The sequence below is a fragment of the Erpetoichthys calabaricus genome, chromosome 1, assembly GCF_900747795.2.
Source record: "Erpetoichthys calabaricus chromosome 1, fErpCal1.3, whole genome shotgun sequence".
Taxonomy (NCBI): Eukaryota; Metazoa; Chordata; class Cladistia; order Polypteriformes; family Polypteridae; genus Erpetoichthys; species Erpetoichthys calabaricus.
The window spans coordinates 317295650-317322496 of record NC_041394.2 but is presented as its reverse complement, the minus strand read 5'-3'; the positions used below and the strand labels follow the sequence as shown (position 1 = coordinate 317322496).

At 41.1% G+C, this 26847-nt stretch overlaps 1 protein-coding gene across 4 annotated transcripts in view; it reads right to left on the bottom strand.

The window, feature by feature from the left end:
• LOC114663896 (uncharacterized) overlaps positions 1–19124 on the bottom strand; it is a 61027-nt gene extending 41903 nt beyond the window's left edge. Inside the window, exons 1-4 of one of the 4 annotated variants that reach the window (XM_028817848.2) lie at positions 19085–19124; positions 18793–18863; positions 7133–7220; positions 605–633 (exon numbers count right to left, since the gene is read on the bottom strand). In XM_028817848.2, the coding sequence (XP_028673681.1) occupies positions 605–633; positions 7133–7220; positions 18793–18863; positions 19085–19096 (200 nt within the window). In that variant the 5' untranslated portion in view covers positions 19097–19124. Of the gene's footprint in view, positions 1–604; positions 634–7132; positions 7221–18792; positions 18864–19084 lie in introns of those variants that run through there. The other 3 variants (XM_028817840.2, XM_051929084.1, XM_051929091.1) reach the window with 3 other exon arrangements.
• Between the last annotated feature and the right edge of the window lie 7723 nt (positions 19125–26847).

Sequence of the window (26847 nt, the reverse complement as noted above, 5' to 3'; positions counted from 1 at the left end):
TCCACCTGGAAAGAAAAACTAACTGCATCTTGTCTTGTGTACAAGCAAAACCTCATCCAAATTGAGAACACATCCGATATTGAATGTAAGTGAAAATCCGTCCACTTGTGATGGTAAATGAAAAAACCATTGATGCCCTGAATATAAAGAAAGCTACATCTACCCTTGTGTGTATAGTGCATATTGGTATGTGTGTAAAAAAACATCTAGACATGAGCAATTCAAATCAGTCTTGTCTGAAGACTGATCATGTTTTGAATGTAAGTGAAATGTCATTAGAAAAATAACAGAAACCCTGCACCAAACACCACATACAGTATTCTATCCAGTTTTCAGCAGTGCTAACAGCTAGTCAAAATGCATCCAATTCTGAGTGAGACCAAAACAGCATAACATTCTTGGCGTGAAATGAATTTTAAGTTGAATTCATCCATTCATAAGAATTTGTGCTTTCTTCTTGACCATGATTATAATGGGTATAATCTTTGCAGATATTATCTTCTCAACACATGTTTAAAAACAAACGATCAAACCTAACAGAAAGTGTACATTTGTGAGAGAAAGATGGGGGCTTTAATTTGGAGCAAAAAGATAGTTTACTTACCTATTTGAATTATCCATGATAGGCTTCAACTAGAAAAAGAAACAAAATTATTGTACATAAGCAACTTGCCACTCAACTATGTACTTGTACATTTAAGTATCAGAAGACATAACTGTTTGTACTAGATTTCAGATACTGTATATAAATTTGGTAAAAAGAGACAAGACATCAGATCTATTCTGGCTTTTCCATGACATCCAAACATGTTATATTTGGCACTATAGCAGAGAGGGAGTGAAGGCTGCAATAAAACAAAACTATTAACTCACTTACATTGGTTAAAGTACATTTTTAAGGGAATTGATTTTTACAAAGCTAAAATAGTGCCCTCCTATGGTAAAGGCTATGAAGAACAATTGTAGATAGATATGTTTCCTGTAAATGTGCTCAAAAGAAAGGTGTGTATGTTTATTTACTGTGTATTCCCCAAAAACAAGAGTAACCAACATACTATAATTGCTCAAATATTTCTGTTTGTTGTTCTTTGTGTGATTTTTAACATACCTCTACACTTGTCCATGCAGCTCCTTCAACTTTACATTCAAATGATAGTTAAAATGTCATATCTAAGATACCAGAGTTGCACATAAAATCTTCAGTAGCAGTAACAGTACTGGCCTTTATGCTCCATAATACTGCTGACTCTAATGTACTACCTGAAATTTACTACTTTTCGTTCTGTAGTGCACTTCTTCTAAAAAAAATTACATTGGAATACATTAGAACAAGTTGGCAAAGAATAGTCCACGACAAATAAAATCAAAATAATAACAGTGGAAAAATGAAGATTTTTCTTCTTGAATACTTTTGGGTATGTCTTACGGATTTTGCACTGCTGCAAAAATCATCTTTAAATTTTCCACTCATGTAGCATTTTATTGCAATTGCCTATATTTTTATTTCCTCTCATATTATAAGAATATGGATATAGTACAACATCTACAACTAGAAGATATAGATCCATCCATCCATCCATTTTCCAACCCGCTGAATCCGAACACAGGGTCACGGGGGTCTGCTGGAGCCAATCCCAGCCAACACAGGGCACAAGGCAGGAACCAATCCCGGGCAGGGTGCCAACCCACCACAGGACGAAGATATAGATGTTTTATTTTATTAATGTTTAATTTTATTTTAAGGTGACCTTGAGTGCTAAGAAAGGCGCCTATTAAATAAAATGTATTATTATTATTATTATTATTACAATATCTATGGTGATCTAAAAACAGTGGGACTGCTTCTATGAATTCAGTTTGGATATACCATGTAATTGTTCCTTCATTTACAAAAGCTATGTTAAAGAGACATATGACATTAAAATGTACTAGCCAACCCGTGGCGTAATCACGCCACTCTTTTATTGAGTTTTAAGCACAGGGAAAAAAATGAAAATCCGTAATTTAATAAACCACCAAGAAAAGTAACATTGCAACAATGCACACTATGAACCAACATACAATTGTCCGTGATTGAAAACTGGAGGACCGCCGTCGCGCCTCCACCTCCCAGAGCGAGGGACGGGGCAGGACAGCGCTCGGGCGGAACGGGGGAGAAGGGAAGGATGCCCATTCCGCAAATCCTGGCCCCCCCGCCATTCATTGTTCTTTACGGTTCCGGCTGCTTTTCTATATATAATCCACCAAGTCACCCGACCATGGTAGTAGCGAGGGGGGGTGTGTACAAAGGGCAGGGACGTAATCAGTGCGAGCGTATGACCCGCACTTACTGGGAATGCCTTGTTCGTGGGGGACAATTGCAAGCCCCGGTCCCCATCACAAATGGGGTTCAACGGCTTACCCACACCTGTCGGCGCCGGGTAGACACAAGTTGATCCATTCAGTGTAGCGCGCGTGCAGTACCGGACATCCAAGGGCATCACAGACCTGTTAATGTTCAATCTCACATGGCTGAAAGCCACTTGTCCCTCTAAGAAGTTGGACGCCGACCGCTTGGTGGTCGCGTAACTATTTAGCAGTAGGGAGTCTCATTCGTTTTCGGAATTAACCAGACAAATCACTCCACCAACTAAGAACGGCCATGCACCACCACCCACAGAATCGAGAAAGAGCTATCAATCTGTCAGTCCTCTCCGTGTCCGGGCCGGGTGAGGTTTCCCGTGTTGGGTCAAATTAAGCAAAATTTATGTGTGGTGAGTTGTTGCGTCCGGGCACATGAGCAGGCACTGTAAATGCCTTGAGAGCGTGGGTGGACGCGTGCCGGGGAATAATGAGTATCTATATATCTTCTTAGATATAGAAAGCGTCTGATGCAGTGTTTGGTGAATTGTTGCAGTTTGTGAGTTAGCAGTTGTGATGGTTTTACACTCCAGTACATTGTGGTGAACGCTGGTAACAGTCAGGCGGGCGGGCGGGCAGGCGTTCTCGTCCCATGCTCTTAGAGTTGTTGGGCAGTGCTCTGTCGTTTGTATCCCATGGTCGGACGACTTGGTGGATTATATATAGAAATGCAGCCGAAACCGAAAAGAATAATGAAAAGTCAACGTGGCTCAGTGGTGCATGTGTACTGTAGCAGAGACGAAAGCGAGTTGGTGAGTTGTTGCGCCGGGCACATGAGCAGGCACTGTGAGTGCCTTGAGAGCTTGGGTGGATGCGTGCCGGGGAATAATGAGTATCTATATATCTTCTTAGATATAGAAAGCGACTGAGGTGGTGTTTGGTGAATTGTTGCAGTTTGTGAGTTAGCAGTTGTGATGGTTTAACACTCCAGTACATTGTGGTGAACGCTGGTAACAGTCAGGCGGGCGGGCGGGCAGGCTTTCTCGTCCCATGCTCTTAGAGTTGGTGGGTGTGTCTCTGTGAGTTGTCGTCGTATCCTATGGTGTTAGAGTTGGTGGGAGGGGCTTTGCGAGTTGACGGACGTGGCTATTTCTTGCATATCTCATGGCTGTCTTCCGGCAGTGTGAATGCCTAGAGAGACAGGGTGGCGGTGTTTGGTGAGTTGTTGCAGTTTGTGAGTTAAAAGCTGCGATGGTTTTACACTCCAGTACATTCCGGTGAATGCATTGCAGTGAATGCTGGTAACAGTCAGGCGGACGGGCGTGCAGGCGGTCTCGTCTCATTACAGTTGGTGGGCGGGTCTCTGTGAGTTGGCGGGCGTGGCTATGCCGTGCGTATCCCATGGTTGTCTTGCTTGTTCTGTCGCGGCTTAGTGAATTATATATATATAGATTGAATTGTATTGTATAAGCATTTTATTGTTGGGTAGAAATATGTGGCACATAAATTCTTTCGTGGACCCAACAAAGATATTTTTGGCTCTTCATATAAAACTTGGACTGGTGAAAAATTCTGAGAAAGTGATGAACAAGGAAAGTTAAGGAGGTTAATATTTCAGGCAGATGTTTTCACAAATAACTAATGCCAAGGTTAAGGAAGGCATTTTTGTTAGTCCACAAATGAGACTTGTCGTCACTGACAAGTGATTCAAAGATCTGCTAGATGAGCTGGAGGAAACTGTACAGAAAGCATTCATGAACATTTTTTTTGGTAAGAAAAATTTTCTTACCAACTGTTGGATAAAGTAGGCATTGCCCATTGTACTACGTTTTGGTGGCACACCAGACTTTTTAAGGCAGCAGATTTAACAGGCATCCAGTTGCATAAAACCCTTACTTACCTTCCAAACTAATTAACTGAACTCCGGTTTGTACCGGGATCTGCCTGTACCTCATTTGATAACAAAGATGTAAATTAGAGTTAAACTGCCATTTTTGCAGAGGCCCCTCTGCAGACTTCTTCAGCCAAAAGGCACAAAAATGACTCAAGCCAGAAAAAATAGCTAAAAATCAATTAATGAAACTCTGATGGACAGAATATGCGCCTATGAGAAGACACTGATTTTGTAATCTTCCCTCATAAACCACTCATCCCATAAGGAGATTCTCTGGGGAATTATGAAGGACCTCTGAGGATTCTCTGGGGCACTCTGTCCCAGGGTCATTCCTTAGGACACTCTCCAAAAATGACTGAAAATCTCTTAACCTCCCTCTCTCTGAAACCAGAAAGCTGATGAGTTGATCCCTCTTTAGGGAGATGAAAGCTGAAAATCTATTCTCTTTGTGGACCAGAAAGCTGAAATCCAGTCTGCCAAGCCAAGCACCGAGTCCAGTCTTCAAGAATGCCAGTATGCCAGAAAGAAGAAAAGCTTTACCCTATGAAGTTGCTAATGACACCGAATAGGGTCTAACTGAGAAAAACACTGCCCACCACACACAAAGGATCATGCAACAAAGAGAAAGAATACACTCCACCAGCAACAACAAAGCAACAACTCCACACAACATCGGACATAATCTTTAAAGACTTGGTATCACAAAACTATTTATCTGTGCCTAGATAAATTAGAACTCTAAGTAATTAATAAACAGCTAGCCTCTTCTTTCTTACATGTCAATAAGTATATTCAATTATTATATTTCTACAATCCTAGTGTTTATAAATAAATTATATTTTTGTTTCTTAAAATGAGTGTGCTTTAGTTACCTTGATATGAGTAACAGCTACAGACCTGCCTCCTACAACAGAGAAAATTTAAGTAAATAAAGTAGGAGCCTTATCGAATATTTTTTTAATTAATTACTGCCATTGCCAAAGGCAAAATGGATAATGGATAATTAATTAACCAAGTTAATCCTCTCCTCTGTTCCTACAAAACTAGAGAGCACCAAACTACATCCAGCTGTTTGACAACAAGCTTCAAGCATGCAAAACCCTGAAGTGCAACATGTCACTAAAGATTAATTTTCTGCATTGACACTTGGGACTTTTTCCCTGCTAATCTTAGTGTTGTCAGTGGTGAACATAGTGAAATTTTTCACCAGTAGATGGCAATGATGGAATGATAATGGTATCAGGGCAAGTAGAATCCATCAGTGCTGGGCGACTATTGTTGGACATTATAAACTAGAAGCATCAGGTACTTAGTACAAGTGAAAATCTGCCGAAAAACATTTTAGCTCAAATGAACTAATGAAATGTGTCAGTAATATTAAGCAATTAAACATGTTAAATTCAATAAAATTTTTATTTTATGTTTTTCCAGATCTCTACATGATAAAGTCAGTCTAAAATTATATGTGTTCAGCTTGAAGCTATCATAATCACCAAATATTTTTCATGAAGCAAGACCTTAAAATTTGTTCAGTACTGGGTATAACAATCAATTTACTAAAGAAAAATAATAAATTTTATGATTTATTGAGCATGCACTGCTAGCTAATGAGCTGGCGTTTTATGCTTGACTTCTTAACAGTTCTCACCTTTAAAAGAGTATTTTGGTCCCACTTTTCTGATTTTGTTACCCAGTACCCCTTCCAAAACCAAGTCTGTGTACCCTCTATCTAATTCTACATTGAAAGTCAACAATTTCTACGACCTACCGGGTATCAGGCTCTAGAGTCCTGGATGAATATTGCATTCTTCCTTCCACCTTTAAAGTGTCTCTCACTCTATCATTCTGACTCTCTGGGTTAACATTTAATTTTATAGGAATTAATGATCCTTGATGTCAACCTTCTTCTTGCTTTGGCCTGTTGGTTTCCATTCCCACTGACAGTTCTTTCTCTTTGTTCTGTGTCCCCTTTCGTTTCTTTTATTTTTTGCTGATCTTGCAAGCCGTCATAATATGTACATAAAGCACAGATGAGGAGTGATCAAAAAGATTTCTGCCCTATCTATTAACAGCAACATCACTCAAACCAAAAAGTAGTATTTTTTAGCATTACACTCCTGAACACTAATACACTTGTTATAACCCTCTCAATGCCACCCAAGTTGCTTGTGCAACCTCCATTCTGTAGCTAACTTGATGTGATATGGCTGTAAGCTTTCCTCATTGGTGTTCCCTTATTGACTGCACCAATCAACATAATATTCACCCATTGAGGTATGTAATTGATACAAACTACAATCTGAACACTATAAAAACTATGCATTTAATCTTGCTGGCAATCATAATAGTCTGCACCTTGAATTACTTTGGTGTGTCAATAATTCTCATGCTTCTATTATTTCAGCTGGAGTCTGGATAATAGTGATGTGACCAGGTTTCATTCTCAGTTATAGAATGCTTGAAATTCTTCCTTGGAACATTGGATCTTGTGAGTCAACATCTGGAGCACCCAACATACACAGACCTTACTCATTACAAATTTCTATGGTGTCTGCTATCTCCCACACTGTTACTCTTCAGATCTTTATTATGATGCAGCCCAAGCCCCACAGTGACAACACTGATGGCCTCGCTATGCTTTGCGTCACCTTCAAGAGATGTTCTGCTAGTATGAAATTCTACAGGATACAATTAACCTCCATAACTGCAAGTTGTTTACTTGCATTAGAAATTCAGTGATAGCATTGTGTAATAGCTATTCGCATTATAGATATATCTCTTTTTGTTTAATGTATGGGAATTCAACCCACAGTTGTTAGAATCACTGTGTACATTGCCCTCAGAAAGCAATAAAATTACAAAATGTCCATATGGTAAAAATGATGTAGGAGTACTTACCTTAGAGTTGCACTTGTAAGTGCACACTACCTTGCTGTTCATCAAATTTGAGGTCTTTGTTTTGGGAAGAATTGGGCACAAGCCCAGGCTGTTAATTAGAAGAATTTTGTATAATCAGCATTTAAGTTATATAGTGTCTTTCACAGTGAGTTCTTGTAAGGTATTTTTCTCATTGCATTTTGAAATACTACAGCAAAGAAAGAAATGCAGAAATTCACTGCGTAAATGTAGAGAGCTATATATAACATTTATAAGAAAGGCAAATTGGATTAGAGATGTACTAAAGATGAAATGGCTCTGTGAGGATAAATCTTAACCTTAGATGTACCTTTCGTGGTAAACCCCATTTCATAGGTTTAACATTTACACTGTTGAACTAAATAAAAATGTCCAGATTTAGAATAAGTTTGATATATGAAATGAAACTATTCAGTCAATCAAGCATGTTTAGTTAGCTAATAAGTAAGTGTTCCCGCATTTACTACTGAAAGAGAAGATACAACTGAGAGGAAAGACACCTGAGCAAATTTCTTGCCAGTGACAAATACACATCCCCCTTATATTCCACCAGTGTCCAGGTATACATGGTTTACCACATAATCAAAATAACTATACTAAATAAATTCCACTAACCTGAATTAGACCTTCAGGCAGCCTTCTCTGCACAACACTCATGTGATTTGATTCTATTGGACTATGATTTTGGTCCAGAGATACAATTTTGATTGCCCTTTTCTGCACAACCTCAAGGTGACTATTTCAGCAGGATCTGAGCCTTGACAGTTTCTTGCATTGTCGCTTTAGTTGCCTGTTTTTCTTTAGCATGCAGCAACTACTGTATTATTAAACACATTCCTCCCATTGTTCATACAAGTTACTCATAGCTCCTCTTGGTCTTTGCGGCCCAATTCTGTTGATTTACATTACTTGTTTTTTTTTTTTTTGCTAAAATATCAGTTAAAAAAGTCTAAAAAATCTCTAGTTGAAGGCTTTTTCAAAGTCTTTTTACAAGTACAGTACATTTAGTTTTCATATTTCTACAATGACAACCCTAGGAGTTTAAATGATTCAATCAGTCTTGTGGTCTGTCAGTCATTGGTGGGTAGTGGGGAATTTGAACAGTAGTGCATGCTCATAATGGCATTTGAGATACCCCTTCCATGCCATCCCCTCTATGTGACTCTCCTATTTCACTAGCACAGTTCACCTCCTTTGAGCTAGCTTCAACTCTTGAACCACTGTTTTTTTCTGAGCATCTATTGATAGAGAAAAAGTTTATTGACACTGTGAAGGTCAGCAAACAGGGGTGTGCTGTCAAGAATGTATTCAGCAATAGCAACTTCAAATGAATATAGCTTGAGTGAAAATCTTTTGCTTGTCTGCACATGTACTATATTGTTATAGGTTGCTTAAAATGAAATCAAAAAGTACAGATTTTCTGGAGGCTAACATGAAACTACAGAGATGAAGGCTGAAATCCAGCCAGTTACTGATCCACTGCAGGAACATGAGTAATCCAACACAACCCTGAGGTAGTGTTTATCTTGGAAGTTGGATGGAAAGATGTTATCAGTAAGGCCAACTTGGAATGAAAATGCAAACTTTTATGCCTTGGCTGTGGATTCATTTTACGTTCTTTCTTCATAAAGGTTTAAAGACTTGAGCCCATTACTGTGAAGTCAATTTCTGAAAATACAATCGTTTTGCACAAACAACCTGTAGTGCGTATTCCTTTTAAGAAGGCTTGGATATTTTAATGTTGGTAAGTCAATGATCTTTTGGTTTGTCAATCTCAGTTTCAAGAGTAAGAATGCATTAAATAGCATTGTTGATCAGACAGAGGAGGTTATAGGTGTAAGACAGAGTAATTTGTCTGACTTGGCTGAAACAAGCATTGGCTGCAACAAAAGCCACGGCAATTCTTATTGACTATAGCTATCCTCTGTATACTGATATTTTAACTCCTTTTTCTGGTTTTCGCTATATACATAAACAGTAACAGGAAAGACATTTTTGTGTCCATTTTTAAGTATACACATAATAAATGAATAATAGATCCAATCCAGTGCAAACTGGGGTGACAAAAAATAGTGATCAGTTATCTCATAGTTTTAGAAAAAAAGAAATAAAGGTAAGAATTTTACACTCATGAATTGCATTCCAGAAGGCAGGGGAGACAAATGTATATGTCCATTCTGACTGTATCACTGGACAACATTCCTTACCTTCCTGAGGCAGTGGCATATTGTGAGAATGTCCTCATTTGGTATAATTGGAATTCAAATCTTAAGCCTGGTTGTTGTTTCTGGGGAGCGTGCACAATCTCTTTGTGTTAACATGGGCTTTCTTCAAGATACTACAATTTTTCTCCCACATCACCAAGGATGTTTGTGTTAGATTAACTGGTGATTCCACACTACCCAAGCTCCATGTGGGTATGTGCCCAAGTGGGCCCTGTGATGGACTGGCAGCAGTCCAAAGATGTTTCCTGCTGTGTCTTAAACATAAATATTTTCAAACCCAGTATTATAACTGAAACTCAAAGTGCAATGCCACCTTCTGCTTTCGATCTTTGTAATGCTTACTTTTTAAAAAACTTGGTTTTATGCCTTCCATATAAACAAACTTATAGCATAATCAAGTTTTTTTTTTTTAAATATTTATTCATAATTATATGAATACTCTAAAATATGAATAAAAATTTAAAGGGAATATTCATTTTAACCATATCAACTCTGCCCGCTGAAAAAGTCTAGATTTGAGTTGAACATCTATTGACAAATTCAACTCAATTCAATTCTTTATTGTCATAAGTACAAGTACCATGTACAATTAAATGCTTGCTTGCATGTGCCCCTGCAGACAGTGAACATAGACAAAAAAAACAATTAATAAATGAATATAAATAAGTAAATAAATAAAAGCAGAATCCTAGGAATAAATAGAGACAGTAGCAGAAGTATATGTGCAGGTAGCAGTGGAGGTGACACAAGGTTACTGATTGTTCATGAGTCTGACTGCCATATTTTTTAGTACTTAACATTGCACTGCTAAAATTGCATTTAACAAGATCTTTAAGCTTCTTTTGCTAACCAAAGCACTTGCATATATCCATCCATCCATTGTCCAACCCGCTGAATCCGAACACAGGGGTCTGCTGGAGCCAATCCCAGCCAACACAGGGCACAAGGCAGGAACCAATCCTGGGCAGGGTGCCAACCCACCGCAGGACACACACAAACACACCCACACACCAGGGCCAATTTAGAATCGCCAGTCCACCTAACCTGCATGTCTTTGGACTGTGGGAGGAAACCGGAGTGCCCGGAGGAAACCCACGCAGACACGGGGAGAACATGCAAACTCCACGCAGGGAGGACCCGGGAAGCGAACCCAGGTCACCAGGTCTCCCGACTGTGAGGCAGCAGCGCTACTCACTGCGCCACCATGCCGCCCTTGCATATATCCATCTTCTATTATTATGTAATAAATTGTATTATTTTGTGTATCTCAACAAGTGTGTTTAGGTTATTTAATTCAATTGCCACATTGAACCACAACAGAAAATGTGAAAGCGTTAATGTCAACTTTGTTCAGAAATTGTATAGATCTCCTCATACTCTTGGTGTCACAGCCAAACAGTGAAACAGAGATCCCTCAATCAACCTACATTTAATATGGTGTCTCCCCTGGGGAGAAGGTCTTTTTGATGGTTTTAGTTGATTACTAGCATTGCTGTAGGCAAAACTGATAATTAACTAAGTGATCATATACCCCACCTTAAAGGGATAGCACTGTGAATCAAAATTCCCACTTCTTGTGTATTTTTATTAAAGTTGAAAAGAGAAACTTGTCCAATCCAATCTCTTTTTAACTAAAACTGAACCCTGCATCTCTTGCAGAAATCGTAAATCTGTGCCCATTTTTATCAAGCGTCTCACAATAGGAAAACGGATCTAACTGGCTTAAAAATGATGAGTGATGCAAAATTGGTCCTATTCTTAAGAGAAGGGGTAAAAGCATTTAATCAGTTTAGGAAACTACTCTAAACCACCAGGATTTAGGAAAGCTGTCCAAAATCCTTAGGAGCTTCCAGAAGATGGCATTCAGGCAGAGATTGGCATGCACATTCCGGGAACACTGAATGCTTTGGAAATGCTGGGCAACAATTAACTCATAAAATCATAGCAGTTTGACAGAGATGGAATAATATTCATAACAAATCTTGTATATCATGTGGTCGCTCCATCTATGCGATGAAGCCCTCTGTGCCAAGATTTAATTGTTGGTTACATTACATTTTTAGACACAGAGAAAAGGCAGATTTGCAATAGCAATTATTTATGCATGTCACAAACAACCACTTCTCGAATTTTGACCAAAACTTGAACACCCTTACTATGTGTGAGGTAATCCATCCATCCATTTTCCAACCCGCTGAATCCGAACACAGGGCCATGGGGGTCTGCTGGAGCCAATCCCAGCCAACACAGGGCACAAGGCAGGAATCAATCCCGGGCAGGGTGCCAACCCACCGCAGGACACACACAAACACACCTACACACCAAGCACACACTAGGGCCAATTTAGAATCGCCAATCCACCTAACCTGCATGTCTTTGGACTGTGGGAGGAAACCGGAGCGCCCGGAGGAAACCCACGCAGACACGGGGAGAACATGCAAACTCCACGCAGGGAGGACCCGGGAAGCGAACCCAGGTCCCCAGATCTCCCAACTGCGAGGCAGCAGCGCTACCCACTGCGCCACCGTGCCGCCCATGTGAGGTAATATGCAGAATAATTCATTTCCACATCCAGCTCACATGAGGCAATATTAAAGCAAGTTGCATTCATGCAATAAACTGGTTTAAATGGAATTATTTGTGTGATTGACTGTGCTGGGAAGGCTTTCCACAAGGTTTGGGAGTGTGTTTATAGGAATGTCTGACCATTCTTCCAGGAGACCATTTGTGAGGTCAGGCGCTGATGTTTAACGAGAAGGCCTGGCTTGCAGTCTCCGCTCTAATTCATCCCGAAGGTATTCTGTCGGGTTGAGGTCAGGGTCCTGTGCTGGCCAGTCAAGTTCCACCACACCAAACTTGTTCATCCATTTCTTTATAGACCTTGCTTTGTGCACTATTGCACAGTCATGTTCCATCCATCCATCCATTTTCCAACCCGCTGAATCCAAACACAGGGTCACGGGGGTCTGCTGAAGCCAATCCCAGCCAACACAGGGCACAAGGCAGGAACCAATCCTGGGCAGGGTGCCAACCCACCACAGGACACACACAAACACATCCACACACCAAGCACACACTAGGGCCAATTTAGAATCGCCAATCCACCTAACCAGCATGTCTTTGGACTGTGGGAGGAAACCGGAGTGCCCAGAGGAAACCCACGCAGACACGGGGAGAACATGCAAACTCCACGCAGGGAGGGCCCGGGAAGCGAACCCGGGTCCCCAGGTCTCCCAACTGCGAGGCAGCAGCGCTACCCACTGCGCCACCGTGCCGCCCCACAGTCATGTTGCCATGCCCAAACTGTTCCCACAAAGTTGGGAGTATGAAATTGTCCAAAATGGCTTTGTTTGCTGAAGCATTGAGAGTTCCTTTCACTAGAACTAAGGGGCCAAGCCCGACCCCTGAAAAACATCCCCACACCATAATCCCCCCTCCACCAAACTTTACTCTTGGCACAATGCAGTCAGGCAAGTACTGTTCTCTTGGCAACTGCCAAACCCAGACTCGTCCATCAGATTGTGTGATTCATCACTCCAGAGGACATATCTGCACTGCTGTAGTGGCGGTGTGCTTTAACCACTGCAGCTGACACTTTACATTGCACTTGGTGATGTCAGGCTTGGATGCAGCTGCTAGGCCATGGAAAGCCATTCCATGAAGCTCTCTACGTACTGTTCTTGAGCTTTTGGAGGTCTGCAGCTATTGACTCAGAAGAGAGCTGGTGACTTATGCACACTGTGCGCTTTAGCATGCGCTGTCCCCGATCTGTGATTTTACATGGCCTGCCATCTGAGTTGCTGTTGTTCCCAGTTGCTTCCCCTTTGTTATAATGCAACTAACAGTTGACCGTGGAATATTTAGTACGAATGGATTTATTGCACAGGTGCAATCCTATCACGGTACCACGCTTGAATTCACTGAGCTCCTGAGGGCGACCCATTCTTTCACAAATGTTTGTAGAAGCAGTCTGCATGCCTAGGTGCTTGATTTTATACACCTGTGGCCATGGAAGTGACTGGAACACCTGAATTCAATGATTTGGAGGGGTGTCCCAATACTTTTGGCAATATGGTGTAGGCAGAGCTGGATGTGTGATTGACAGCAAAATGTCACACAAGTTGGCTGAGCTTTGCATTCCACTAAACCCTGGAATATTTGTGTTACACTTTATAAGCCTGGGAAGGTTCAACAAAACAGGCATAGACTCCTGTGGCATTAAATAAATATAACCTTGCAGATGATAGGGGGAATCACTGAGAGAGCCACAGCATGTCTCTCTGAAAGACAGTCAGAAACACTAGAAGAGTAAACACAACTTCAGAAATGGCGCCAGAATAGCCATGACTAGTTTCAGTATAACTGTTACTTTTCAAGGTGTTTCCCTTGGCCATAACAGCAGAAAGGTGATTCTTCTCAAAGTATGGCTAAAGGTAATTCATTATTAAATTTAAATGTGCTTGTTATTGGGCTTAACTCTTATTCTGTGTGTGTGTGTGTCTAGGTCTTCCTGCCTTGGTACTCGTCACTTTATTATTTTTGATGTTGTTGTGAATAGCCAGTTCAATGCATGACTCGAGTACCTCATGATAGTGGCATAAACCTTTTATTTGAACATCTCTTTGAATATTATTACTATTATCATTATCTTTGTGGTGAAGCCTTACTGTTAGCACCAGAAAACTACAAAGCATCATTGTGATTTGCAAGAAAACATCATCATGAGTACCACTTTGCGGCTTGGGGTGCCATAAAACCATAATGTAATTCATTCTCAAACATGAACTCCTACTTCTAGCTAGGAATAAGTCTACAATGCTTCATAAATACTTACTATGTACTACTCTTTGGCAGGACAAATTCTTAACCTAGTCAGACTTTTAGTGCAATTCCTAAGAGTAATTCTGAGATACTTGATAAATACGGGCACTAGTCCCAAAGATGTGAGAACACTTTTTTCTTTTAAGCTTATGATTGAGACCTTTGTTATTCTAACTTAATAACTTTAATGAACATTTAAGATTCTGTATTCTTTGTTTTCTGGCATTAATTTTCCAGTGTGGGAGCAAAAAATGACATACAGTATTACTAAATAGTTTAACTTCCAGTGAAATGGCACATTTAGGAATGTCCAGCTCTGTTACTAATTATAATTTTCTATTATTTGCACTGTAACACTTACAATAGAGGCATAGAAGATAATGTATACAGCTTGCTTTCTCTCTCTCCCTCTCCCACAGTAAATCCATCTATTCACCAATTTTCAACCTACTTAGTCCAATTTGTGGTCACATATACAGAGTATATCATAGCAAATAGTTAAGTAAAAACAGTTATACAAACTAAACTTGTGAAGTCTGTCTGTGGACACTATGCATATTCTTCCTGTGTTTGTGTTTCCATGGTGCACTCTAGTTTTCCTCTCACATCTCAAAGATGCATACATTAGGATGACTGGCATCTATAAACTGTCCCAATGTGTCCAAGTGTATGTGCGACCTACAATGGACTCACATCCTGTCCAGGATTGATTACTGTCTTACATCCAATTCTGCATGAAAATATTAATAATAATAATTCTTTGCATTTATATAGTGCTTTTCTCACTACTCAAAGCGCTCAGCAATTGCAGGTTAAGGGCCTTGCTCAAGGGCCCAACAGAGCAGAGTCCCTATTGGTATTTACAGGATTCGAACCAGCAACCTTGCGATTGCCAGTACAGATCCCTAGCCATGACACTGAACAGAACAAGCAGATGATATGTTCTGAAATTGGAGAAGATCTCTATAAAACTGAAATCCTGCTGGGCAGTGAGTAAAGCCTTTACATTTGACTGTAAACTCCCCACTGTTGTAGTCTGTGTTGAGGGGAGAACTCAGACAAACCTGTCATAGTGTCTCTCACCAACTTTGTCATCCTTTTATTATTGCACCACCAAGCCTAACTTTACTATAGTGTACTTAACACATATGGTGCAAAAACAAAGATGTGGTTATCAACAAAATACTAAGACAACCAATGCCAAAGGGAAACAAACATGTCTCAAGTCAGAAAGGCGTTTTGTTCCCAAGGGCCCTGACCTTAAATCCTCTCAAGTGTTTGAAGGCAAAGCTTTGAAGTGTCACTTGTATGTCTGCCTATTCACAGAATACAAAGGTGGAAGCAGATCCCGTGTGCTCAGAGACAACAATACAAAACCACCATCTAAAGTTTCGGCTAATTACTCGTCCTGCTAGTTATCTTTCAGCTCATTCACTCTGTCTCTCCCTCTATTCACGCTTTTGACTCTCTGAATGGATCAAGTGCCTATCATATCACTAGTGATCATGCACGGATATGGACTGGTTGCATAAAGAAAGCTGTCTTTTTACTGAACAATAATCATCAATGGCTTGGGAACCATATTCAATAACATACACAGCTCTTCCTTCAGTCTATATATAGCAAATGCACAGAGCTATATATGCAGCATATTTTTTGTGAATAGCTAATGTCCTTCAGCAAATGAAGGTGCGAATTTGTGGTTTACAGTTGAATGCCCTAACCAATATACCTCACTAGCTAAGGACCCTGGGAACATTTGACTAAAAGAGACATGAATGGCTGGAGCCTACACTAGCAGCATCAAGACAAGAGCCACCAGTTAAAAACACAGTCCCTTGAATTTGCCTGTTTTTATTTCATGTTGCATGGCTTTGTTGCATTGACAACATTTATTATGAGCCCCTGAGGAATACTGTGTGTGTCTGCACTGCTCTAGTATATACACACACACACACATATATATATATAAAGGCTGGCACAAATTCATCACAGTTCCAGCATTGCTATCAAGTCTGTGTGTTGTTTTCTTGAGGTCCTCCAATTATCCTTCAAAGTATCAAAAATGTGCATGTTACCTGGTGAAATGGAAAATCTGAACAAACAGGTGTAAGTGGGCATGTGTAACACGGCTGTGATCGGCACTGGCTCCCAGTGACGTTGAATCAGATAAGTGAATGGTTGGATGTTATCCTTTCTGGTTTACAGTATATTTTGAGTATGTGTTTGGTTACTTTACAGATTAATTTCTTTACATGATTTTATTCAACTTATTTACACAGTGCACAAATCACCAACACAGTCCCTTTGTTGCCTCCTTCAATCCTCCAGACAGGCTGTGTCCTCTTTATCTTGACTTGGGCCCTCGACTCCTGGTGACTGGCCCCTTGTTATAGGGCACCCGGAAGGTGTCCAGGTGCCCAACGAACTACTTCTGTCAGCACTTCTGGGTGTTGCAGAAGTGCTGCCAAATAGGTCCCTGAAAACGTCACGGGCCCCAACAGGGTTGAGCTTCTATGCTCATGACCCATGCCCCGATGGAAACCAAGGGGGCTGCCATTTGTCGTCTGGGGAGAAACAGTCTTGAAAATACTCCCCCCTGGTCCTTTCATAATCAGGGCCCTGGGCATCCACCACAAAATGAATAAATATATATAATGTGTGTGTTTGCCTGTGATACAGTACCTGACAAATAATACAAAGAGTACATGACACGTGTTTTGCCCTAATTGGGGCTCATCTGATGTATGCACCTTTGCTTTCCCTTATAGGGAACGAACCTTGGACGTCAGCGCCTGAGGTGAAGCCTCTGACGTTGCCCTGATGAACCCAATTAGGGCGAAACATGTGTCATGCACTCTTTGTATTATTTGTCAGGTACTGTATCACATAGCTATAATCTGCTTCTTGCAACTGTGAGGACGTGACAAATGTTTGTCAACTGCCTGACCAACCACAAGCGTTACCTGGTAGGTAACCATCCAAATAATCTGATTGCGATTCAGACCTATGAATATATATGTATATAATCTTAATACTGTATATTATAGTGAGGGCACTGAAATAAGCTGACATTCTATATTCAGTTGAGCAGCTTTAGCGTCGGTCACTGGGGAGCCTATAAAAAGAAAAACCTGCCACAGTTCCATGATCAACATTCTAGTGTGGCTAAAACAAGCTGTCCTAAAAGAATATGAAATGAGCAAAAATCCATTGGGTTAGTACGAGCAAGCACTGTGCAGAACTACTATATACACTCATTGAGGAAATTATTAGAAAGACTATGCTAATACTGGAAAGGGTCCTCTTTTTCTCTCAAAACAACCTAATTTCTTCATGACATTGATTATGTAAGATGTTGGAAACATTCCTTTGAGATTCCAGTCCATGCTGATGTGACGTCAGATTTGTCAGCTGCACATTCATGCTGTGAATTTCCCATTTTACCACAGCCCAAAAGTGTTGTACTGAATTAAGATCCAGTGAGAGGGAAGGCCACTAAAGAACACTGAACACATTGTGATTTTCATGAAACCACTTGGAGATGACTTGCTTAGTGACATGATGCATTATCATGTTGGAAGTAGCCATTGGAAGAAAAGAAAATTGTGGCATTGAAGAGATGAACATGGTCAGCAAGAACACTCAAATAGGCGATTCAAGCTATTGATTGGTATTAACTGGCACAAAGTGTGCCAAGAAAACATTCCACACCATCACACCTCCATCCTCAGCCTGGACTGCTGACAAAAGATGGCATTTAGGAGGGTGAGGTTGGAGGGGGCTGATTTTATATTACTCTTGTATCTTGAGTATTATACATTGTACACAGGTTGGAGGAGTTAGTTTCCTTTCCTTTGTTTCTATTTAGTCTTAGTGGTCAAAGTTCATGTTGATTGCTTGGCTTCTTTACGCATTTATCCCCCATTATCTTCCTAAAATCCTTTCAAATTTACTTATTGTGAGAAGTCAGTCAGTCATTGTCCAACCCGCTATATCCTAACACAGGGCGCAAGGCAGGAACAAACCCTGGGCAGGGCACCAGCCCACCGCTGGGCGGGCACACACCTAACCTACATGTCTTTGGACTATGGGAGGAAACCCACACAGACACAGGGAGAACATGCAGGGAGGACCCGGGAAGCGAACCCAGGTCTCCTTACTGCGAGGCAGCAGTACCACTGCGCCATCCTATTGTAAGAGGTGCTAAATAAAATGATCTTAGGTTATATTACTTGAATTCTTGACTTATTTTCTAAAATCCTCTCAAGCACAATTTTTTGTGACACAGAGGCTATATAAAATACAGGTGAGATGGAAAATGCCCATGCCACGTCCAAGGCTGGTCCTAAATTGAACAAATTTGATCTGCTTTGAGCCTCTTTTTTGTTTTATTAAATTCTGATTTTATTTGTAACGGGTACAAGGTACCATCACAAAACGATGCATAGTAAAAAAAAAAAACAAAAAAAAAAAACAGTGAGAGACAACTATAGGTAACCCGTTCGATCAGCTCCCCATTTAAAACCGAAGTTCACTGCAAGCTAACGCGAAGCGCAATGAAGAAAGTCGCCGTGGCCAAAACAGCCAGCTTACCTGGGCTCCCTTCGAACTGAGTCTGGCTTCTGGCTTCTGTTATTCGGTGCCTGAGTCGATGTGGAATCAATCTAGAAAAGAAAGAAAGAAAGAAAGAACACAAACGGTTTTATAATTTCCGTATTGTACAGTGCGTTTCAAAGTACAAAAGTTGAAAAGCTATAAGTACCACGACTAAACCCCAAGCGTCGGGGACTCGAGAACAGTTACACCTCAAGATTATGGGGTTAAAAAAATCATAGCAAGTCACCACCTTTCTACTGTACCTACAAACACTACACACGGCGCTTACCTTCGGGAGCATCACCGACTGCCTGCGGCGCTATCTCTCTAGTTCTCTCTCTCTCTCTCTCTCTCTCGCTCGCTCGCTCGCTCTCGCGCGCCCAGGGTTCCCTGCGCGTCTCGCTCCCGGCATCTGCTGGCCACAGTAGTCAGTGCACTTGCCGTAAAACCTAAAGCGTCCATTAGAGTAGGGTCTCTAGGTTGCAGTTGTTCTCTGTCGGTCCATTACCGAACGCAATTAATCCAGTTCAGCGTCGCGGGAGCCGGAGTTTCTGGATCTGAATCTAAGGCAAGAACCAACACGGGAAGGAGCACCAACAGTTTACCTACTGTGTACCATGAGCTTACTCGTTTGTAATGTCTATTTTTTTTTTTTGGTTGGGGGTGTTTCCGTCAGAACTCCACAGTACTCCATGCTGTCACATTCCCTGGTATTTGAAAAACTGGACACAGGGAGGACGTGTGTCCTGTGATGGGTCGGCATTCTGTCCAGGGTGGGTTCCTGCTTGAAGATTACTATTCTATGAGGCTGTCAGACAAAGCATAATGTACAATACCGTCCATAACGTTTGGAACAAAGACACATTTTTCTCTGATTTACCCCTCTACTCCATAATAACCTTGGTCCGGCTCAGAGTGTGCTCTTGAAGGAAGCCTCTGCCATAGGTGTGTGTTTGTAGACATACATGTGCAGGTTGAGAAAGACCATGAGAGAGAGAGAGAGACAGCCATGGCAGTAGTTCAGTAGTAGACATCGCAAGGTTACATGTGGGTAAAGTTTGAAACTAATATAGTAGGTTTACGCTGAGTCAATGGGACAAAGTGTGACTGGCATCACTATATGCACAAGGACTGGAAAAGCCCTCAAAGCATCCAGTGGGACTGGACAGACGAAACCCATATGGATGCTAGTGGTCATTTTTGGGCTGATCCAAACTGTACAGCATTCAAGTCACAGTAAGGATTTTGAGAAGGTGTGTTGGGGAGAACCTCTGATTTATTTACAGAATGGAGGTAATCACTGGGTGAGGAAAGGTTGTGAGTACAAGGTGCCTGATGCTTATAACTTTTGCGGTATGTATTTGATTGTCATTTTTTGTGTCTTTTGTATGGCCATGTTATCTGTAGCACCAATGACTCAGTAGCACAAACTGCACTCCATCTCAGCCTCCGCGGCTGATTTAAGTGCACATTGCAGACTTTAATTTAAGCGTATTTTCATATATTTTAATCACACCATGTACACATGAGAACACTTTTTATACCTGGTTCCCTCATTCTGGGTATCATAATGTTTGGGGCAGTTGGTGTCACAGATGTTTGTGATTACTCAGGTACATTTCGTTACTTCATATGATACCTCAGCTTGCTTCTATCCTTTGGAATCTGTAGTTGCCATTGTTCAACAAGGACAAGAGCTGTGCCAATGAAAGTCAAGGAAGCCATTATGGGGCTGAAAAACAAGATTAAAACTATTAGACACATCAGTAAAAATTTAGGATTACCTAAATCAACTGCCTGGAGTATCATTAAGAAGAAAGAAGAAGGTGAGCTCAGTAATTGCAGGGAAGACCTCCACTGTTGATGACAGAAGAATCCTCACTATGGTAAAGATAAAGCCGTACACTCCTGTCTGATAGATCTGGAACAAACTTAGTAGTCTCCGACACGTCCACATCTACCTCCGATGTGCAGAAAATTTCATGAATATAATTAGAGAGGCCGACCGCTACTTAGCTACAAAAACAGGATGGCCAGGTTACAGTTTATGAAAAAGGACTTAAAAGAGTCTGCTGAATTCTGTCTTGTGGACAGACAAGACAAAGCTAAATCTGTATCAGAGTGATGGCAAGAGCAAAGTGTGCTGACCAAAAGGAAGTGCCTAAAATGCAAAGCATAGCACCTCATCTGTTAGACATGGTGGTGAGGGTGATGACTTGGGCATGTATGGCTGCCACAGGTACTGGCACACTTCTCTTCACTGATGATGGCACAGTGAATTCTGAGATGTTCTGAAGTGTATAGAAACGTCATATCTACTCAGTTCCAGTAAATGCCTCCAAACTCATTGAACAGCATTTCATCTAACAAGATAATAATCCCAAACATACTGCTAAGGCAACACAGGAGTTTTTCAAAGATAAAAATGTGGAAAATTCTTGAATTATCAAGCCTGTCACTCGATTTAAATCCAATTAAGCAGGCCTTCCATATGCTGAAGAGGTAAGGGGACAAGCCCCAAAACAAGCAGGAGCTGAAGATGGCTGCATTAGAGGCTTGGCAGAGCATCACCAGAAAAGATCCTCAGCACCTGATAATGTCGATGAATCTCAGATTTCAAGCAGTCATTGTATACAAGGGATATGCAACAAAGTCCTAAATATGACTGCTTCAACAGACCAGCAATTGCTATGTCACAAACATTATCATATGGGGGGATCATGTAGAAGAAGTGCTGTCATTTGTACATTACATGGTGAGAACGACATGTATGCAAATACCCTTAAATGAAAGTCTGCAATGTGCATTTTAGTCATGTCTGATTTGATTTGTAATTTTAATCTGTGGAGCAGAGGGGTGAAGCAAGGAAAAATGTGTCTTTGTCCCAAACATTATGGAGGGCACTGTATGTCATTAAAAATTGTATTATTATTCTCAAACCTTCGTAATCTAGTTCAGGGTCATAGGGAGCTAGAGCCTCTTCCAACAGTGGTGGTTGTAAGGCAGGAAACAGGGAACAAGCTCCCACACACAGTCACATGGCCAATTTGGAATTGTCCATTAACTTTGAGGATATGGGAGGAAACTACATAAATACTGTATTAGGGAAAACATGGGCAAACTCCACACCTACAACAACTGGGCACAGGATTTATAATCCATCCTAATTGAATAATTAATATGGAATACAGAACACCTGCACAAATAATAATGATAATTAATTACATTTAACTAGTGTTTTTCTAGGTACTTAAAGCACTTTACATAGACAGTCCTAGTGGGGGGGGGGGGGTACTTTCAACCACTACTAATGTAAGCAGCCACCTGGATGATGAAACAGCAACCATTTTTGTGCCAGTACACTCACCACACATCAGCTATTAGGTGGTGAAGGAGTTAGAGAGATAGCCAATATGGAGCAGGAGATGATTAGGGGGTCAGAATGATCAGGCCATTTTATCCATGACATTAGAGGTACACCCTACTTTTCTCAGCAGATGCCCAGGGATGTTTTATGACCACAAAGAGTCGGGACCTAGATTTTATGTCTTATCACCAATTTTTAACCATGGTTTCCCTATCACTGGACTGGGGCATTGGGAGTAAGCCTCACCAAAACCTCTTCCAGCAGCAAACCAAGCTTCTCCTAGATGATCACTCAAGTACTGGCCAGGGCCCAAACATGCTTAGATTCAGGTCTGTTCTGAAATGCAGGTGGCATGGCTGCTAAGAATAGAGAACTTCATCCTGCCCATGTAAAGGACTTCCACCTCTGTAGAAGGAGGACTGTCATATATACAGTATGTTTAGGGAGTTTAGGATGGGCCTGGTTTAGAATTGTATATTCTAGGGGAAGAACAATAATGTAAAAACAAATATGCATAGTAATGTAAATTCTAACCCAAAGTTTAAGTGAAAAAGTAAAAGAAGTAACACATTAAAATAGCTTGCCTTAATGCTAGAAGTATCAAAAATGAAACAAGTGAGTTAGAGTTATATGTAGCTTATTATAATTATGATATAGATAGATAGATAGATAGATAGATAGATAGATAGATAGATAGATAGATAGATAGATAGATAGATAGATAGATAGATAGATAGATACTTTATTAATCCCTGGCTAAAAAAACAAAGATAAGGATGAATATAACATAGGTTACAATTTTTGTAGGAAGGATAGACAGAGCAGAAATGTCAATATGTTATACAGATGTGTCAAACAGAATTTAAATGTAAGTCTTCTTCAGTTGGACGATGAGCCTCATCATAGTGAGAACATCTGACTTCGTCTGGAAAGCAATAGGTAAAGAGGTCTTATTTTAGGAGTCTGCTATAGAATGCCCAATGCAGACACTAAGTTCAATGTGCAAGTTTCATAGCTCTCTTTCTCTCTCTCTCTAGTTATATATATATATATATATATATATATATATATATTGTCACACACTTGTGCATGGGAGGCAGCTAAAGGGCTTGAATTAGGGTAATTCCGAGCCAGACCGGGATGTCGCAGAGTGCACTGACTATTTTTCTCGCTTATCTACAAACCGTTCATGGGAAATCCTGCCTGGTCCTGATGATGTCAAGCCTGCTTCTGACCCCTTTGACGTCACTTCCGGGTCTGAGCCTATGGACGAAGACCCTTCTGGGTTTGGCCCCGCTGATGTCATTTTCCGGTCTCAAGCCTATGGTGGAAGACCCTTCCGGTTCCGACCCCCGATGTAATTTCTGCATTGGCCTTTAAACGCCGCCACTTTTCCCCTATCCCTTCAGTTCTATTTTGGACTCTGAATCGTGCTCTTCAGTGCTATCATTTTTGCAAATTTGCAGCCAGGAAACAATATATGGGTGGCTGCCCCAACCAAACCTTGCTATGGCTCTTGGTCAAGTTTGTGACAATATTATATATATTATACAGGGTAGGATTCAAAAGTAATGAGCCTTTGTTCAAAAAGACAAATTTATTGAGCAAATCGGTACAACTAATTAATAGTAATTAATAGGCACCTCCTGCATCAATACACTTTTGTAGGCGGCTTTTCCATGACTCGAAGGCGTCCACGTAGGCCTGTTCCGGGATGGCTGCAAGGGCTGCCTTGACATTTGCTTGGATGTCCTCAATCGAGTCGAAGCGTTTTCCTTTCAGCGCGGATTTTAAGCGCGGAAACAAGAAGAAGTCAGAAGGCGACACGTCCAGACTGTAGGGAGGCTGGGGGACCACCGGAACGTTCACCCGGGCCAGGTAGGCACTCACAATGAAGGCGGTGTGGCTGGGCGCGTTATCGTGGTGAAGCTTCCAGCTGTCCTTGATGTCCCTTCGCTTGCGCGCGACGCTTCTTTTCAGCCTTTTCAGGACTTCCAAGTAGTAAGCAGCATTCACGGTCTGTCCTTGCGGGACAAACTCGTAGTGGATGATCCCCTTCACTCCGAAGAAGGCAATGAGCATGGTCTTCGTCTTCAACGCGTACCGTTGCACTAACGAACTTTCCATTCCGCTGTGTAACGCACTACCGCACAGGGGTTCCCGTCAAGGCCGATCCAACACCCACCGTCGCCGTCGCTGGCAAGTGGGGGGCGCGGCGAGGTACTTTCGCGTCAGAACAAAATGAGGCTCATTACTTTTGAATCCTACCCTGTATATTTATTGCATTGCATAGTTTACTGTCAAATAATGCAAAGAGTATGCGACACATGTTTCACCCTTATTTGGGTTCATTAGGCGTACACACTCTACTGCTCCCCTTGCAGGGATCGAACCTCGGACGTCAGCGTCAGAGACGAAGTCCCTTTACGCTGCGCCATGGTGTATGGTTCGTTTATTTGACAGCCTGTAGATCGGAGCAGTTACATTCATTGCATTTATATGTTTATATACTGTATATATATAGTACAAATAAAGTACTATCGAAGCTGCATATTGTAATAAGGGCACTGACATGAGACATCTGTGCTGCATTAGCGCAAGTTTACAGGGGGATATTATGGCCATGGGGGACTTTTACTACTCAAATATTAATTAAGCTACCCTTGCCAACAGTTAAGTACAAAAGCAGGAGTTTATAGACATAATCAGAGACTGTTTTTTAATAATTAAAGCATCATTGGTTGGGGGATGCCTGTCTAGATTTAGTATTTTGTAGTAATCAAGATAGAATTGAGTGTAGAGGTGATTGAACAGCTAGGGCCAAGTGACCCTAATATAACACAGGAATAGTAAAGGAGAATTAAAAATACAGACAGTGAAATAGTGGATGCTCTAAAATTGCATTTTACTAAGGTCTTCACAGGTAGGCAAGTAGATAACTTCCTAGAAGTAAAAGGGACTACTAAAGTGGTACTAAGTGAATTAGAAACTGTAGAGGGAGATGTACTGTTCATATTAAATAGGTTGAATCAGACAAATCACAGGACCAGATAATATTTATCCTATGGATCTGAAAGTTAGTGAGTACATATACAAACCCTAGACACATTTTTGAAAGTCCCTGCACTCTGGGAAAATATTATATCATTAAATAAAAAGGGTAACCAGGCAGATCCAAGCAACTATAGGCCAATAAGCGTAAAGTGCACCACAGGTAAATTGATGGGAGAAATTATTAAGGATAAGATTGAGAGCAGCATATAGCAAGAACAGCAGTTTTACTGAACAGTCAGCATGGGTTCAGACAAGGGAAGTCATGTTTTACTAAAATGCTGGAATTCTATGAAGCAGCAACAAAAGGATATGGCCAGAATAATGCATGTGATATTATGTATGTTGATTTTCAGAAAGAATTTGATAAGGTCCAACATGAAAGGTTAGACTTCAAACTAAAAGAAGTGGGAGTTCTGGGTGATATTTGTAGATGGTGCAGAATTGGAAGCAGAGGGTGATGGTGCAAGCAACCTTATCAGAATTGGCCGATGTTAAGAGTGGTGTTCCACAGGGGTCAGTGCTGAGGACACTGCTATTTTTAATATACTGTATATGCTGTAAATGATTTAGATAGAAATATATGTAACAAGCTGGTTAAAATTTCAGATGATAGCAAGATAGGTGGATTGACAGATAATATGGAATCTGTTGAATCATCACAGAAGGACTTGAACAGCATAAAGGCTTGGGCAGATGAAGTTTAATGTCAGTAAATGTAAAGTAGTACACTTAGGTTTACTGTGGTGGGTTGGCACCCTGCCCGGGATTGGTTCCTGCCTTGTGCCCTGTGTTGGCTGGGATTGGCTCCGGCAGACCCCCCGTGACCCTGTGTTTGGATTCAGCGGGTTGGAAAATGGATGGATGGACACTTAGGTTTAAATACACAGTGAGAGGTCTGAAAAGTGAAAGTACACCTTGTAAATAGAATTTAGGAGTCGTAGTGGACTGTACACTATCAACTTCCACACTGTGCTGAGAAGCTAACAGAAGGTCAGGTTATATAGCACGATGTGTGGAGTACCAAGGAGGTTCTGCTCAAGCCTTATAATGCACTGGTGAGGCCTCATCTGGAGTACTGTGTGCAGTGTTGGTCTCCAGGCTACAAAAAGGACATAACAGCACTAGAGAAGGTCCAGAGAAGAGCGACTAGGCTGATTCCAGGATTGCAGGTGATGAGTTATGAAGAAAGATTAAAAATCTGGGCCTTTTTAGTTTAAACAAAAGAAGATTAAGTAGGACTTTAGGGACCTTGAAAAGCAGGACTGGCTGTCTCATCATACTCTGTAAATGAAAGGAGACACCTGTACTTTTTGCTATTGTGCTCTTATTGCCAGTCACATTTGGATGCCCTGGTGGCATTATGATGGTAATCAACTCCAAGGCCAAGTACTTTCTGTGATGGGTTTCCTCCCACATCCGAAATATCCGATTACCGATTTCAACTTGCCTGGTATAAGTAAATGTCTTCTTGATGGAGGGGCACTCTTGTCTACAAGTTTTGTTCCTGCATTAACATTATGTGCAGTCTGGGTTGAAGTGAGCATTTATGAATGAAGCAAGGTTATTCCAGCATGGTAACAGCAGCTCCTGGTGGTACATTTACTTATTTGGCTTTATCCAAGGTAACTAAC